This window comes from Emys orbicularis, chromosome 5 (genome assembly GCF_028017835.1).
Source record: "Emys orbicularis isolate rEmyOrb1 chromosome 5, rEmyOrb1.hap1, whole genome shotgun sequence".
NCBI classification, from domain to species: domain Eukaryota; kingdom Metazoa; phylum Chordata; order Testudines; family Emydidae; genus Emys; species Emys orbicularis.
In genome coordinates this window covers 47,391,422-47,407,974 of record NC_088687.1, presented here as the reverse complement: position 1 = coordinate 47,407,974, position 16,553 = coordinate 47,391,422, and the positions used below count along the sequence as shown (strand labels likewise).

Sequence of the window (16,553 nt, the reverse complement as noted above, 5' to 3'; positions counted from 1 at the left end):
TCGTCTTCGATGAATCAATGAACAGTCTCCACTCATCTGGATCGTGAACGATGTTGAGGGCTGCCATCACACCATCGATGTTGTTGCAGGCTACAAGATCACCTTCCATGAAGAAGAATGGGACAAGATCCTTTTGACGGTCACGGAACATGGAAACCCTAACATCACCTGCCAGGAGATTCCACTGCTGTAGTCTGGAGCCCAACAGCTCTGCCTTACTCTTGGGTAGTTCCAAATCCCTGACTAGGTCATTCAGTTCACCTTGTGTTATGAGGTGTGCTTCAGAGGAGGAGGATGGGAGAAAATGTGGGTCCTGTGACATTGATGGTTCAGGACCAGAAGTTTCATCCTCTTCCTCGTCTGACTCAAGTGAGAATGATTCTGGTGCATCAGGAACCGGCAGTCCTTCTCCGTGGGGTACTGGGCATATAGCTGATGGAATGTTTGGATAGTGCACAGTCCACTTTTTCTTCTTTGACACACCTTTCCCAACTGGAGGCACCATGCAGAAGTAACAATTGCTGGTATGATCTGTTGGCTCTCTCCAAATCATTGGCACTGCAAAAGGCATAGATTTCCTTTTTCTGTTCAACCACTGGCGAAGATTTGTTGCACAAGTGTTGCAGCATATGTGTGGGGCCCACCTCTTGTCCTGATCTCCAATTTTGCAGCCAAAATAAAGGTGATAGGCTTTCTTAACCATAGTGATTATACTGCGCTTTTGTGATGCAAAAGTCACTTCACCACAAACATAGCAGAAATTATCTGCATTGTTCACACAAGTACGAGGCATCTCTGCTCACTTTGGCTAAACAGAAATGTGTCCCTTTGCAAAATCAAACACTGACAAATAAGAGAGCACGACACTGTATGATTTCTAGAGCTGATATAGGGCAATTTGTTCAGCAGAGTGATGTAAGCTTCGTTATGATTGCATCATCCATGACTTCTAGGAATAACATGATGCAATTCATATCATGTATGACGCAATACCAGCTTCAGATTGCATCATTCATTGTTTTGCCTAAAAAGCAAGTACTGTCCAAACCCAGTCATAGATTTATTCATAGATCCAGTCAAAGATGTATTTTAGTCATTTCTGGTTTAAATTGAGATCCCTTCCCTTTATAACTCACTTATCCTCCGCCATTCCCAAGTCAAGGGTCGTATATACTGACCCAATAGCATATCTTGAAAACTAGAGCCAATCAACAATTTTAAGCATCATTTTCGTTCTCAGTGACCCAGAATTAGTAAAGTTTGACTACATTTATTTCAGAAGCATTTTGGCTGTAGAGCAGTGTAATCTGTGTGGACCACAACTGCTTCTTGACAATCTATTTCTAAGAAAGATACCCTCTAAGGGGGTTTCTTACTTCCATACACATCCTATCCCTAATTCACTGGTGGTGGCTGCTGCCAATAATGGGGCAAGATCTGGACAACTACACTCCACCCCTGCCAACAAGGGGGAGGGATTGATTTGTTAGGGAAAAGGTGTTCTCTTCATTGTCCATTGGTATTAGGGTGGCAAATTATCAGGTGGTCATGGCCTGCTACCAATTCCGTTTATGGGAGAAGATAGCATTGTTTTTACAGGCAACTTACCAGTCGAAATAAGAGGGTTGGCAAATGCCATTTTAGTGGAGGGCCAACAAGTAGCCAAACACGCTCTCCGAGCCCCTTGTTGCTTTGGACTCTGCTGCCAGATCACTGGCATTTACTGTGACGATCAGGAGGCTGGTTCATCCTCTCTAGCTCTAGACACTAAGATTATGCTGGAGGATCTCCACTTTGAAGGGGAGGGACTTTTCAGTGAAAAGACAGATGAACTTCTGGAAAAACTAAAGGACACAAGATTGACAGCCCGCTCTCTGGATTTGATTCTCTCTGTTAGGAGGAGGTCATCTATGCCTGCTTTCCAGTACCAGCACAACCTCATAAATCCAGGTTTGTTCTGCAGCTTAGATTCTGCCATAACCCAAAACTGGGAAAGAAACTAACTATACTAAAGAACTAACACTAACTATCTAAAGAAGAGAGAGGCTCAGACTCCAAAAAGATCAGAATGGTTCACATCTGTCCAAGAATGTGGTTGGAAGGAACTGAGGTGCTGAGGGTTCTCTGCCCCCTACAACCTGGCCCTCAGAATGTAGGGTGATGCTCAGAGGAGAGGTGGGGACATGAGAGCACTCCAATACTGCTAGGAAGGGTCTACCATAAGGCATCTCAAGGTAGCACAATACTCAGAGGTGGGAAATATGCAGAGCCACATGAAGAACTGACAGCGTATGTTCCTGTGTCAGTTTCATATAAACCTTTTTACTTCCATGCAACTGCAGTGCCTTTTTCCCCCCCTCTATATTAAATATCATGGGTTCAGGAGTTCAACTCAATGGATTAGAAATTTTCATGCAGCCTAGTGCTAATAGCTTCTAGACTTTCTGCCTGTTATTATAGAGTATGTAGTAATTAAGAGACGTCAATAGAATAGAACCATTTCATTGGATAATGGTCTTCTGCTGGTAAAGAATGGTTGTAACATACCCAAAATGTTTATTTTAGAAGTAGGAGACATTGTCATAGGAATGCAGATGTAATATTTTTATCTGCTGGATGTTGTTGCTGACAAGTGATGGTGTCAACCCTGTCGTATTATTATCTTTACAGTAGCAAAGCCTATTTAAAGTTGTGATCAGATTTCCATTATCTATTTTCACATTTATAGTTTTTTAAAATTCTTTTGAGGTGAAACTTAATGATGAGCTAAAATTGTTCTTGTTAAAATCTATTCAGCAATTTTTGAGTTATGAGAGTGTTTGAGGGAAAAAACACTTTTTTCAAAACTATTAATCGCTTTCAACACCTATAACTCAAATATCCTCCAAACTTGACTTGTAATTATTCATCTCTGAAGAAGTCTCATAGCTAAAGAGCACATCGTGCATCAATTTTTAAGATCTACTCCCTATTGAATTCAGTGACTCCTGCTCAAAAGGAGTGAACGGAATGACCCAGGTAACATAGGCCCGTTAGCCTGACATCAGTTCCATTACTTCAGATTTGTTGCCCAAAAAGAATAGCTCTGATGTGGGTATCTCTCCCACATCCTCTGCAATGGCCTTGTTTTCCTCAAATGCTCCTTTAAAACCTTTGTCGTCTTGTGGCTCCACTGTGTGTTTGGCAGCCTGCCTGCTTCTAATTTACTTGCAAAAAATAACAGTAATTTTTTTTTTATCTTTAGCAAGATGCTCCTCAAATTCTTTTTTGGCCTGTGTTATAGTTTTACATTTTACTTGCCAAGGTTTGTGCTCCTTCCTATTTTCCTCATTAGGATTTGACTTCCACATTTTTGCCTCCAGCAGTCTCCATTACTCTGCTGTTTGGCCATGGCGATTCTTTTGGTCCTCCTCCTGTTGTTTTTCATTTGGGGCATGCATTTAGTCTGAGTCTCTACTATGATGTTTTTAAGCAATCTCCATGCTGCTTGCAGGCATTTTAGCCTTGTGTCTGCTCTTTTTAATTTCCATCTACCTAGTGTCGTCCTTCATGTGTAAATCCTCTTTTTAAAGTAAAATGTTATTGTGGTGGGGTTTTTGATACATTCTCTTCTACAAGGTTGCTAAACTTAATTACCCAGAGGTAATGGGCACTTACTGAGAGGTTTGGCTATAGTCATTTCATGGGCCAAATCCTCTGCTCTATTTAGGACTAAATGAAGAATTGCCTCTCCCCTTGTGGGTTACAGAACTAGCTGCTCCAAGAAGTATCATTTATGGTGTCTAGAAATTTTATCTCTGCATCATGTTCTGAGGTGACTTACCCAGTCAATATGAGAATAGCTGAAATCGCCCATTATTGTTGTTTTTTCTGCCTTTGAAGCCTCTCTAATCTTCCTGAGCATTTCACAGTCACTGTCACCATTCTGGTCACCACCATTAGTAGTACGTTTGTACTGCTACACTTATTACTCAAGCGTGGAATTTCTATCCATAGAGATTCTATGGTACAGTTTGATTCATTTAAGATTTTCACCTTATTTGACTTTTTTTTTTAACATGTAGTGCCATTCCCCCACCAGTGCAAACTACTCTGTCGTTCCTGTATATTTTTTGTACAGGTATTGCATTGTCCCATTGATTATCCTCATTCCACCAAGTTTCCATGATGCCTACTGTATCAATGTCCTCACTTAATGCCAGGCACTCTAGTTCACCCATCTTAGTATTTAGACTTCAATGACATATGTCCTAAATTTAGGGATGGGGGGAGGAAGTAAGTTGAAAAATGATTTAGCAGATAATTAGTGACCATAACGTTTTAGCAGATCCTAAGGAAATCCTCCTTGCCATGTAACATCAGCACATTTCTCCTTAACAGGATTCTGGTAGGGACAGTGGCTAAAACAATATTCACAAGGAAGATTGCAAATATCATATTGAAACAAACAGTAAAATGATACCAAAAATGGCCTTCAGAGGAGAAAATGAAAACTGCTAATGTAAAAAAAAAAAAATAGATCACACAATTTTAAGATTTTTCTGCAAATTCTGATAGCTTTTGCCTCCCTAGCATTGAGCATACCTTAGTCTGCCAGTAATCACACTGAAATCCATAGATGATTGCAGAGTAAAGGTACTACTCAACCTGAGTAAGGGCAATAATATTTATCTCTAAGCTTTTTTCATTAGAATGAAATTTTTATCTACAAAGCTAACAAGAGCCATTTAATGCTAGCATCATTAAGCACAAGCTGTCTTTTTCTTTATAAAAAAGAATTTATTTAAAAATTGCATGAAACTATAAAAGTCACAATTTTCAGTCAATGGGAAAAAAATTCTAGTGATACACATACTGTACATATTGACACATGTCTTTAGCAGTCTCAACATGAAAAAATATAATATGGGGACAAGTTGCTGTGAGATTCTTAGTTATATGATTACATTTGTAACTTTAACATTGCGTTAATGTAGCTATCTGCATTGAAATCTAACTGGCTGAGAGAACAGATCCGTTATGTTTCAGCAAATAAAGTGGTGAGTTGCTTTTTTTTTTTTTTAAGCTTTCATCAATGAGCAGTGATAAATTCATACATAAATTCACAATCTGTATGGCAAGGGTTCTATTTATTATGATGCTTTTAATTTTAGTCTTAACACTATCTTCACTTGACTGCAGGTGCCTTAGGTATCTTTGTTCCAGTTTTCTCATTCACCATGTCATAGTTGTGGTGCCCGTGTCATTACACATTTAGTCATGTAAATTCCTCGAGAGTCCTCAGACTTGTCCTTGTACTACTGTGTAACTAATCTCCAGTTTTCATGTCTAAATATAGGTGTTGACCAGAACCGTGTACTTTGATGTACCATACAATGTATTAACTGAATTACACAGCATTTTGAGCCAAAGGAGGCTTCCTCCATTTCTAAAACATTATTCTTGGCTATACTACTATAACGTTTGGCAGCCATAGCTGCCTATTTTAAGGATGAGAGACAGCTGCAGGTACTGGCAATCCACAGAATGCATAATTATTAAGAGTAACTGAAGCATATGATAGTATAATTCAACAGAAAAAAACATCTGGCACGTACTATATTTGTCATATGAGAGTTTTGCAGTAGGTACTTGCTGCAGCTGGCAGATTCATCATCCATCTGCCAAAATACTAAACAGCTCACCTTTTGTTTTCTACTTACTTTGCAAAGACAATATTGAATAGAAACTAATTTGATCAACTTTTTTAAAGCCTTTGTCTTTGTTTTTTTTATTAATTCTAATTTTTTTAATAAGCAGAATGGATCATCTCTTTAGCCCAGTACCTTTATTGTTCCTGGTCATTTATAAGGCTAAATCCTTTCCTTTAAAGATGTGTTAGTATGACAATCAGGGTCCAGAAACCCTACGAGGACCTCAGAAGGTTTAGGCCCAAAAATTAGCATTAGTGTACTATGTGCTTCATTAGTGTACTATGGAAATATATCGAGTAATGTCTTTTATGAAAGCTTGTAATGCTCAGAACTTCATGGTTATTATGAGTTATATACAGACTATGGTTATGAATTTATGTATTTGTGTATATGGAGAATTGTGCTAATCAATTTCCGTTTCACCTCACAACAGGGCTGTGAGCAATGAGACAGGGAAAGGCGCCTCACAAGCCAGGTGTTTACACAAAACTAGACTCAAGTAACAATCCGCCGTGCAACCCAGGAAAACACAGTGGTGGACCATTAAAGTTAATGGAAAGATACTGAGGTATTCTGGCTATCAATTAGAGGGAATTTTCCCGACTCTGAATAACCATGAGTCACTATGCCAGGAGAGGGTTTAAAAAAGGGGCAGGGGCAGCCATTTAAAAAAGGAGGCTTGAAACTGAAGTTTTCATCTAGAAACTGAGGTACAGCCTCTTGACAAGAAGCTGTCTGTGAAATGTTGGATCCCTCCTATAGCTAGTGAGTAACTGGGAAACTGTTCAAAGGCAATAGAATCCCTTTTCTAATACAAGCTATCTAATATGGAAGTGTAAAGCCTGAGATGACATCTTTGTTTGTTTTCTGTGTAACTTGGAGGTGTTTGCTTTCCCTTACTATTTCATCTTTGAATCTGCGGTTTTTCTGTTAAATAAACTTTTTGTTTATTTTTACCCAAGCAGGCATCTGGTGCACAAACTGTGGAATGTATGTGCCAAAATGAACTGATAACGGGGGGGGCTGGTTTCATCCCTTTGGGGGTGATGAACCAGAGGGGGATAGTCTGAATGTCTGGTAGTTCAGAACTTGGGAAGACTTGGGACTGTTGGAGTGACCCTACAAGGAGTAACTAGGCTGTTGGAATCAGGGTGAGACCTTGTGCTGGTGTCAGGGATCTGAGCCATAACAGCATACCATTAAGGCATCCCAGTGTTACAGGACAGCCAGTGACAAAACCCCTTACTGGGCTGGGTGATCCCCAAAATATCACAGTGACAGTCATTACAGGAATTGCACCCTAATATCAGTGAACTGAAGTTCACACTGCAGACACTTGCTGAGCAGACCCTAACAGATTCAAGTGTAGTTTGGTGTGACGTTCCAACTAAAAATATTTTCTTGGTGTAACACTGTACATGATCACATCCACTCTGATAAAGTCTGTGCTGTTGAATGTGCCAGTTCCACACTTCATCGCACAGGTGTAGAAGGAATAGATTATTTTTCAATGACTTGTTTAGTATTTTGAATTCAGAATTATTCTTTGGACCGTAAAGTGATATTTAAAAAGGTAGTGTTTGACGATTTAAAATTAACAATTTCCTTATTTTCAAAAAAAAATTTGTTTTATCAGTATGTGTGTAGTTTAATATTAGCTATATTTAAATACAGACCCAGCTCATACAGTTAGTGATAGTTCATGCATAAGTAGCTTCCATCAGATACCCCCTCAATGATGATGTACATCCCAAGCTTCTGCGTCCAACCATCTTCTGACTTCTCTCCTCCTCGGGTCATTTCTATTGCTGCCTCAGTAGCCATCGTTGTCTTCTCTTCCTAGACCCTATTCCTAGAAAAAAAGAAACTAGGAGATGAGGGGAGAAGGCTGGGAGAGACTTCTGACATCTCCACGCCTGGCTTCAGTACACAGGAGCAGGAAAATCAGCTAAATGAAGATATAATACAGGATGATGGAACAATACAAGCTAGAAAATTGGATTGAGGTATTAGGGAAACAACAGAAATAAATGTACATGAATCCAAGGAGTCTGGGCAATAAAATGGAGGAACCGGAACTACTGTTGCAGGAGGTCAAACCAGATATACAGGGATTACATAAAAATAGTGGAATAGCACCCATGACTGGAATAGTAGAATTGAAAGGTGTTTTCTGTTTAGGAAAGATAAGAAGGTAAAGGTGGTGGGGTAGCGCTATACATCAACAAAGTGATAAACTGTAAAGAAATAAGAAGTGATAGTTCGGACAAAACAGAATCTGTTTGGGTCAAAAATCTCTTTGGTGAAGGACTGTAAAAATGGTTCTGTAGGGATAATTTTAAGGCTCTGCCATAGACCAGAGGGCCAGATTCAGGTATGCATAGTGATCTCTCTCATATTAGAGTGATAAATACTACTGAGTATTGTCATAATCAGGGGACTTTATCTTCCTGGGTATAGATTATATATTCTAATGCTGCTAATACTGGTAGAGCCCACTTATTCCTGGATGTGAAAGATGACAGTTTTCTTCATCAAATCATCACTGAACCAACAAGAGATGATGGCCATTTTAGTCTTGGTCTTGGTAAGTAGTGAGGACATCAAAGAAGAGCTGCTTGTAGGAAATAACCTTGGATCAAGTGATCATGAGTTGATTACATGATTTCAGTGAAATAGCAGGATAATCAAAACCAGATAATCAACTGAGTTTTGATTTCAAAAGGGCAGACTTTGGGAAATTAAGGGAATTGCTGCAGTTAACGAAGTTAGATGGATTAAAGAGCTCAAGGATTTAAATCCCAAGCAAAAGGAAAAAAACTTGTAGGGAAAGGCTCCAGACCCAGATGGATGAACAGCTACCTCAAAAAGCTTATTTAGGAGTAAGCAAAGAAAGCTACATTATGGAGGTAAGAAAATGTAAGAATGAAGTAGACTTACTAAAAGTCAAGCTGAATCAGCTCTTGCCAAGGAAATTAAAATAAATAAGAAGAGATGTTTTACAGTGTTGTAGTCATGTTGGTCCCAGATTATTAGAGAGACAAGGTGGCTGAAGTAACAGCTTTTATTGGACCAACTTCTGTTGGTGAAAGAGACAAGTTTTTGAGCTACATACTTTGGGCCGCTATGCAGTGTGGATGGGAAGGAAATTAAAGATAATCTAGGTATGACCCAAAAACTAAATGAATACTTTGCCTCAGTTTTAAGTAACAATTGTGATATGGAATGTGTGTATGAAAACACTATGGCTGATGGAAATCAGTGTCTAGAAATGGAAATTCATACAGATAAATGTTAAAGGGGATGTACTACAACATGGATTTACCAAAGGTAGACCATGCTGGGCTAACCTGATTTCCTCCTTTGAGAAAACAACAGATTTTTAAGATAAGGGAAGTGCAGTAGATTTAATATATGTGAACTTCAGTAAAGCATTTGACATGAAATCATTAATCATTAAATTAGAGAAAATGTGGATCAGTATGAGCATTCTAAGGTAGATAAGGAATTGGCTAAATGGGAGAAGTCTACCGACTGTGCTGAAAGATGTATTATTAGACTAGAGGGAGGTTACTAGTGGAGTTCCTCAAAGATTGGTCTTGGGACCAAACTTGTTCAATATTTTTATTAATGACCTTGGCACAAAAAGTAGGAAGTGTGCTAATGATATTTGCTGCTGACATAAAGTTGGGAGGCATCGTCAATACAGAGGAGGATTGGAATATTGTACAGGAAAGATATGGAAGACTGAAGTGACAAAAATGGGATGAAATTCAATAGAACAAAGTGCAAGGTCATGCACTTAGGGTCTAATAATAAGAATTTCTGCTACAAGCTGGGAGCTTGTGATGGAGGAAGAGAGAGACCTAAGTGTGTGGATCGATCACAGGAAGACCATGAGCCACCAATGTGATGTGGCTGTGGGGGGAAAAGGGCAAATGTGATCCTAAGATGTATTAGGTGAGGCATTTCCAATAGTGATAGTGATGTATTAATGCCATTGTATAAGGCACTGGTAAGATCTCATTTGGAACACTGTGTACAATTGTAGTCACCCTTCTTCAAGAAAGATGAATTTAAACTAGAACAGCTGCAGAGAAAAGCTGTTAGGCTCTTCATTCCCCTGATCATCCTATTATGGGAGGACACTGGAAGAGCCTGGATTGTTTAGTCTAGCAAAAAGAAGGCTATGGGGAGATACGATTATTCTCTGTAAACACATTGGGGTGAGGGGTATGTACCAGGTAAGGTGAAGAACTATTTAAGCTAAAGGACAATGCTGGCACAAGAACAAATGGATATAAACTGGCCATGAACAAATTCAGGCTGGAAATTAGAAGAAAGTTTGTAACCATTAGAAGGGTGAGATTCTGGAACAGACTCCCTATAGAAGTTGTGGGGAACTGTAAGAGGGAGCTGTACAAATTTATGAAGACAGTTGTGTGACAGGGCTGTTTGTGATGGTAGGGGCCAGGACTCAACAGTGCTGGGGCTCGCTTCCAATTTATGTCTTATGTTCCTGAAGCTCATGCTTCAGGGTTTCAGCTGCTCACCATCGGGGGTCAGGAAGGGATCTCCCTCCCCCACCAATGTATTCTGGGAAGGGTTTTTTATATCTTTCCTCTGAAGCCTCAGAGATTTCCATGGCTGGAGACAGGACATTGGGCAGAGGGGGCTAGGGCTCTGAGATGCACCAAGCATTCTCTCTCTCAGGGGCTTGGCTAGCTGGTTCTTACTCATATGCCCAGGATCTAACTGATGACCATATGTGGGATTAGGACGGAATTTTCCCTCAGGTCAGATGAGCAGTGATGTTGGGGGGGGGGGGGTTGGCCTTCCTCTGCAGCACGTGGGTGTGGGTCACTTGCCAGGATTATGGGTATATTTCACTTAATTCCCTGCCATTAACCTCGAGCACTGGTGCACCTCAGTCCCTCCTATTCTTTGCCTGTGGCTCATAATATTCTAATCTTCTGTGGGTCTCATTTACTTTGATTTCATCTTTTTAGTGTTCTGGTGTTGGTGGCCTGTGGTCAGAGTAGATTATCTAGTGGTCCCTTCTGGCCTTAAACTCTGATTCTTAGACAATCTTTCTGAGATCATTAAAGGCCAGTTATAATACAATAGAATGTGGTTTTTAGAAGCACTTTTCATCCTGAACAAGCTATTCCAAAATGCTCTGAAGTTTAATTTATAAACTAACTACTAATTACAGACTGGGGGAGAGGCTGTTTTCCAGCTGATTAGCTTCTGTTTGAAAGTTATGTTTCTGCCTCTTTTCTCCATTTGAGTGAATGGCTGTTGTCCTTTTCCTGTATCCTTTTTCACCTTACAATTTACATAATTCCTTCTACTCTTAAGTAATGTCTTACCTAAACGCTTGTAGTTGTATCATGCTACCGTACCTTTCTCTCTAAAAGTTGTATTGCCATATCTCTGCCTACATTTTTAAAGATTAAAATGAGCAATTATATTTTATGTACTTCAGACTGTGCATCAGAGAGGTACTTCCCTGAATTGGTCAATATGCTTGTTTTTTAGGTTAATCATATGACATTAATTTAGTTGACTTATCAGTTTATTAACATGTAAGCAGGGAACACTGCAAATAAAATTTGCATGTGTACTGAGTGTGCTTAATGCTATATTTGTATAATGTGAGTATTTATGTTGAAGACAAGGGCTATTGGTCTTAATAAAAAATACACCATGGCTTTGCCATCACTCTTTTTAATATATCACTGAGAAGCTAGAGTTGGGATATTTTCTGACTGGGTGTGTTGTGAGCAACAGTCTAATTAAAAATGGACTAAACCAGGAAAACTTCCTCAAGAAAGGATCTATTAAATGTTAGTTATTTGGATAACAGATGCATTACTGTACATTAATCAGCTTCTTTGGTCTGATTGATAGAAGTGAGCTGAGTCGACAGAAACTTCATACACAAGAGCTGATTTCTCAGCTGGAAATGGCAAATGAAAAGATAGCTGAGGTAAGATAATGACCCTCACTGGAACCACTTTGATACAACTACATGCACATATTGTAGAATCTTACTGAACCTTATGCAGATGAGTTACGTAGTTAGTTTATAAGTGCCTCTGAAGATTTTAGAATCCCTCTTAACTTTGCTCCCGAATCATAAAACATGAGAAAGGAGAGATCCTCTTTCATTGTTACTAATATATAAATTGTGTGGTGATTCAGAAAATGTTATTTAAAGATCATTTAATCTTATTCATGTATGCCTTTTAAAGGTGGGCCCATTATATTCATTATGCAGTAGCATAGTAAAAAAAGGTAATGTTCTTAGCATACTATATGAGTGGTAGAGTTTACAGAATATCTGTAGGAATGAATAAACGAATGTGCCTTCCATTATACATTAAAAGTAAAGGAAGGTTTGTTTGAAAAGTGTGCCTTATTAAATAATGGACATTTTTGAACACAGATATGCCTTTGTCACACTTGTAGTACATCTGGGATAGCACTCTCTAAAACAGTGGTGGACAACCTGCGGCCCATCAGGGTAATCTACTGGCAGGCCGCGAGACAGTTTGTTTACATTGGCCATCCGCAGGCATGGCTGCCCGCAGCTCCCAGTGGCCACAGTTCGCCGTTCCCGGCGAATGGGAGCTGCGGAAAGTGGCGGCCAGCACGTCCCTGCAACCCGTGCCACTGTAGCATTTCTGGTGAAGACGCCCTAAGCCGACAGGACAGAGCTCTCCCATCAGCTTAATAACACCTGCCTCCATGAGAGGCAGTAGCTGTGTCCGCGGGAGAGCTTGTCCCGCTGACATAGCACTGTCTACACCAGTGTTTAGGTTGGTATAACTTACATTACTATGGAGTGGGGATTATTCATAGCCCTGAGCGACATAAGTTACACCTAAGTAATTTGTAGTGTAGACATACCCTGAGAGTATCTACTTATCCCAAAGTCTTCAGATCCCATTTCTGTGCAAGTACATTTAGCAGTGATCAGCACTTTCCCTCCTCTGGTGGATAACCATATGATCTTCACTCATCCTGTCACAACTAGATTTCTGAGAGTGCTTCTCAGATCCTTTCCACCATTGGTAAAGTTGGCACCTCAGTGGGACCTCAATTTTGTCCTGTCGTCATTCACTAAACCTCCCTTTGAGCCTCTAGTCACATGCTCTGTGGCCCATCTGTCTACGAAGGTGGCCTTTCAAATAGCAATGACATCACCCAGAAGAGTCAATGAGCTGGGAGCGCTCATGGCGGACCTGCCATATGCGATCTTCTATAAGGAAAAGGTCTCATTACTCCCTCACCCCAGATTCATCTCTAAAGTAGTTTCTGAATTTCATGAGAATCAGGTAATCCACTTACCAGTATTTTGTCCGAAACCACATGATTTGGGGGAAGAGAGAAGGCTCTCTGGATATACAAAGTGTTTTGGCCTTTTATATACAAAGGACATTAGAAAGAAATGTAAACTATTTGTTTTCATAGCAGAGCAATCAAGGGGTCAAGGTATATTGGCACAGCTAAGTGGATGACACACACACACACACACGGTTTGAGGGCTCATTCCACCAGAGGGCAACACACACACACACAGATATGTAGGGCAGTTACTTGGAGCTCTTTGCAGATCTTCGTGAAGCATTATGTTCTGGTCCCAGTCATCCACGGATTCAGCTGTGTGGACAGCAGTACTACAGTCTGCTATCACTTCTGTGTCCTGGCATCCACCTCCTGTTTGACTACTACTTGTTAATCTCTCACACATGGAATACGCATTGGGACCATCACTCAAAGAAGATAGGAAGGTTACTTACCTGTAACTGGAGATTCTTTGAGATGTGTGGTTCCAATCTGCATTCCACAACACTCCTTCCATCCCCTCTGCTGTGAATTATTTGGACTGTGGTAAAAATGGGAAACTGGAGGGGAATCTGCCTGCACCACCTTTCATTCTCTCAGTTCAGAGCACATGTGTGGGCCAAAAGACGCTACTTATTTAAAAAAAAAAAAAAAAAAATACAGATTCAGGCACATGGTGCGCATGAAATACAGATTGGGACCACCCATCTCAAAGCACCTCCGGTTACAGGTAAGTAACCTCCATTTTATGCAGCCCTGCATCTCCCACATTTCTGATATGTATGAACTATACCCCTCCTGTCTGCAGTTTCTGGAGGCAGCTCAAAGCTGCATCACAACCTGTGCTAGCCACACACCCTTCTGCTTGCTGCCAGATCTTCTGCCTCCACAGTAGTAGTTTTCCTCGGTCCCATCTTTTTCTTTTAGATTTGTTATTTTAGCTGTTTTCTGAGAAGCTAAAATGTTTTTGTTTTCAAGCCTCCTGGCCTCCTCCTGGTAAGTCCTGGGGCAACAAAGGACTGCAAATATAAGACAAGACCCTTTCTAGTACAAAAAGAGGGGTTAGTGGGTTACAGATTGTTGTAATAAGACATTGGATTTATGGCTTATTACAAAATCTGTAACCCATTAACCCCCCTTTTTGTCCTATGACTCAAGAGGTGTTAAGGGGGCACTCTTCTTTGAATGGTCCCTTACAATATGTGCTAACTACTTATGCTAAACAACCTGTTCCATCTTGCATTTTTCTGTGACACTCGGAATATCTTTCCCAGACCTGAAGAAGAGCTCTCTCTGGCTCGAAAATTTCTCTCTCTTACCAGTAGAAGTCAGTCCAGTAAAAAATATTACCTCGTCCACCTTGTCTGTCCACGACAGGATGTCAGTCATTGGCCTGCAAGAAACTTAATAATAAAACATCTTTCCCTTTGAGCATTATTATGATGTGTTTTCCCATTGATGCCTCCTTTGAGGGCATCATAAGATCCAAATGAGGATGTCTCACCTTCAGAAAGTGTTGCAAGACCCCATAGACCATAAGAGCAATGAAACATTGCACAGCAATTTCAAAACCTCAGCTATAGCTGTTCAGACCAAAGGTTTTTCATCTATTAAATAGATAAGACTACTTCATGGTAAACAAATGGTTCATCTTCTAGGGGTATGATCCCTGACTGGAGTGAAACATCTTGGGTCCTGTCTTGGTCAAACCCTTGATGTAATTTGTGATGAGTAATGGCTTCTAACGCAGTGGCTACAAGGATGTCATGTTACATCTGTGAATAGTCTTCACTCATTCTGTGCATCTAGATTTACCAGTGAGGATCTATTAGGGGAAACATTAGAGAATTTAGTAGCTGAGACTGCAGAGAGATCTCTGTCCTCTCTATCAAAGCCAGCACAGGAATCAGTTAATTGCTACCAATGCCAAGGTTATCTAAGAAGGGACTGTTACTCTGGCAGGAGGAGAAAATCTGGAGCAGAAGTTTCCAAGGAAACCTAAATGAATTTTCCTCCAAACCAACAAAGTCCTTAGCATGACAAAGCCTTTTCCTTCTGATTCACCTCTGTACCCAGAGTCTTTAGTGGCTAGTCGTAATCACAGCAAGGCATAGCTCACAGGCCGTGCAGCATGTAGTTCCATAACCCAGACACTGGATTGCCTCCAAGCGCATGGCTTTGCAATGACATGAGGAAAAGTTCCATGATTCCCTTGACAAACACAATTTACCTTGGAGTGGAGATAGACACTGCGGTGTCTAAGATCTACCCATCATTTAGACATATTTCAGATGATCCAGAATCTGGTATCCATGCTGGACAAATGCATGAGGCCAACCATAGCTCAGTGTCTCCAGCTACTGGTCATTCTTGTCTCTTGCATATGGGTCTCCACATGGGCCAGGTCACATTGTGTCTCCAGGCCTTTTTTCTGAGAGTGTGGGACCATTCTCTGGAGTGAATGTAAGACAGGGTAATGATTTCCAACCAGATGTTGGATTACCTAAAATGATGGATGGTCCCAGAGAACATCTGCAGGGGTCTTTCAATATGCCTTCCAGGCCTGCAGGTTCTCACAACAGATGCTAGTCTGAAGGGATCGGGAACACTTCTGGGACCCAGAAAAATGTAGGGTATCTGGAGCCCGGGAAAAGGAATCTCATCATCAAGCTCTTGGACCTCACAGCTGACAAACTAGCTTTACTGAGATTCCAGACCTACCTAGAGAGCAACCAAGTCCTGGTCTAGCCAGACAACCACAATTGTGTACATAAGCAATAAGGAACAAGGAGCATAGTCCTTCATGCATAAGCAATGGAGACAATGGAACATGCAGACGTGACTCACACTTCCCTAAAGGCGATACACACAAAAGAAGAACCGAACCTAAAGGCAGACTGACTCAACAGACACAAAGTCAGCTGCTCAGGGTGATGCCTGAACCAGGAAGTCTTCACTCTGATCTCACAGACATTCGGTCTCCCCTCAGTCAACCTGTTTTGACAATCGCAAGAATACAAAATAGCCAAAACTCTTCACCCGGGAAGCAAAACTCAGGCCCAGTGCTCTGTCTCACACATGGCCTCAAGACCTGCTATACGTATTTCCACTCTTCTCTCTCCTAAGAAAGATGAACCAAAAGCTAAGGCAAGAAGGATGACCGAACTCTGAACTGACTAAAGAGATACTGGTTCACTGATCTGATAACAACTGTTGCAGTTTCTAACAAGACCTGATATCTTTTTTTCCACTTCGACCCAGATAGTCTTCAACTGACAGCCTGCTATTGAAAGGGAAATGTTAACAACACTCGGCCTATCTTCCAAAACAATCCAGGCCTCTGCTGTCATCCAGAACAGTTTCAACACTGAAAATCTACTCATGTGGACCAAGTTCAGTGCCTGATGCCAAGAGTGCAACAAAAATGCAAATTCACAGGATCCTCAGGGTCCTTGGCAGAACCTTCAGGTATCCAGATTGCTCAGGGCTGTCAGAACAGTCTTCCCT

At 40.7% G+C, this 16,553-nt stretch overlaps 1 protein-coding gene across 1 annotated transcript in view; it reads left to right on the top strand.

Annotated features, from left to right (window-relative positions):
• Positions 1–16,553, top strand: part of SCLT1 (sodium channel and clathrin linker 1) — a 136,235-nt gene that overhangs the window by 113,641 nt on the left and 6,041 nt on the right. Inside the window, exon 20 of the mRNA XM_065404799.1 lies at positions 11,607–11,685. Within this exon, the coding sequence (XP_065260871.1) occupies positions 11,607–11,685 (79 nt within the window). The remainder of the gene's footprint in view (positions 1–11,606; positions 11,686–16,553) is intronic.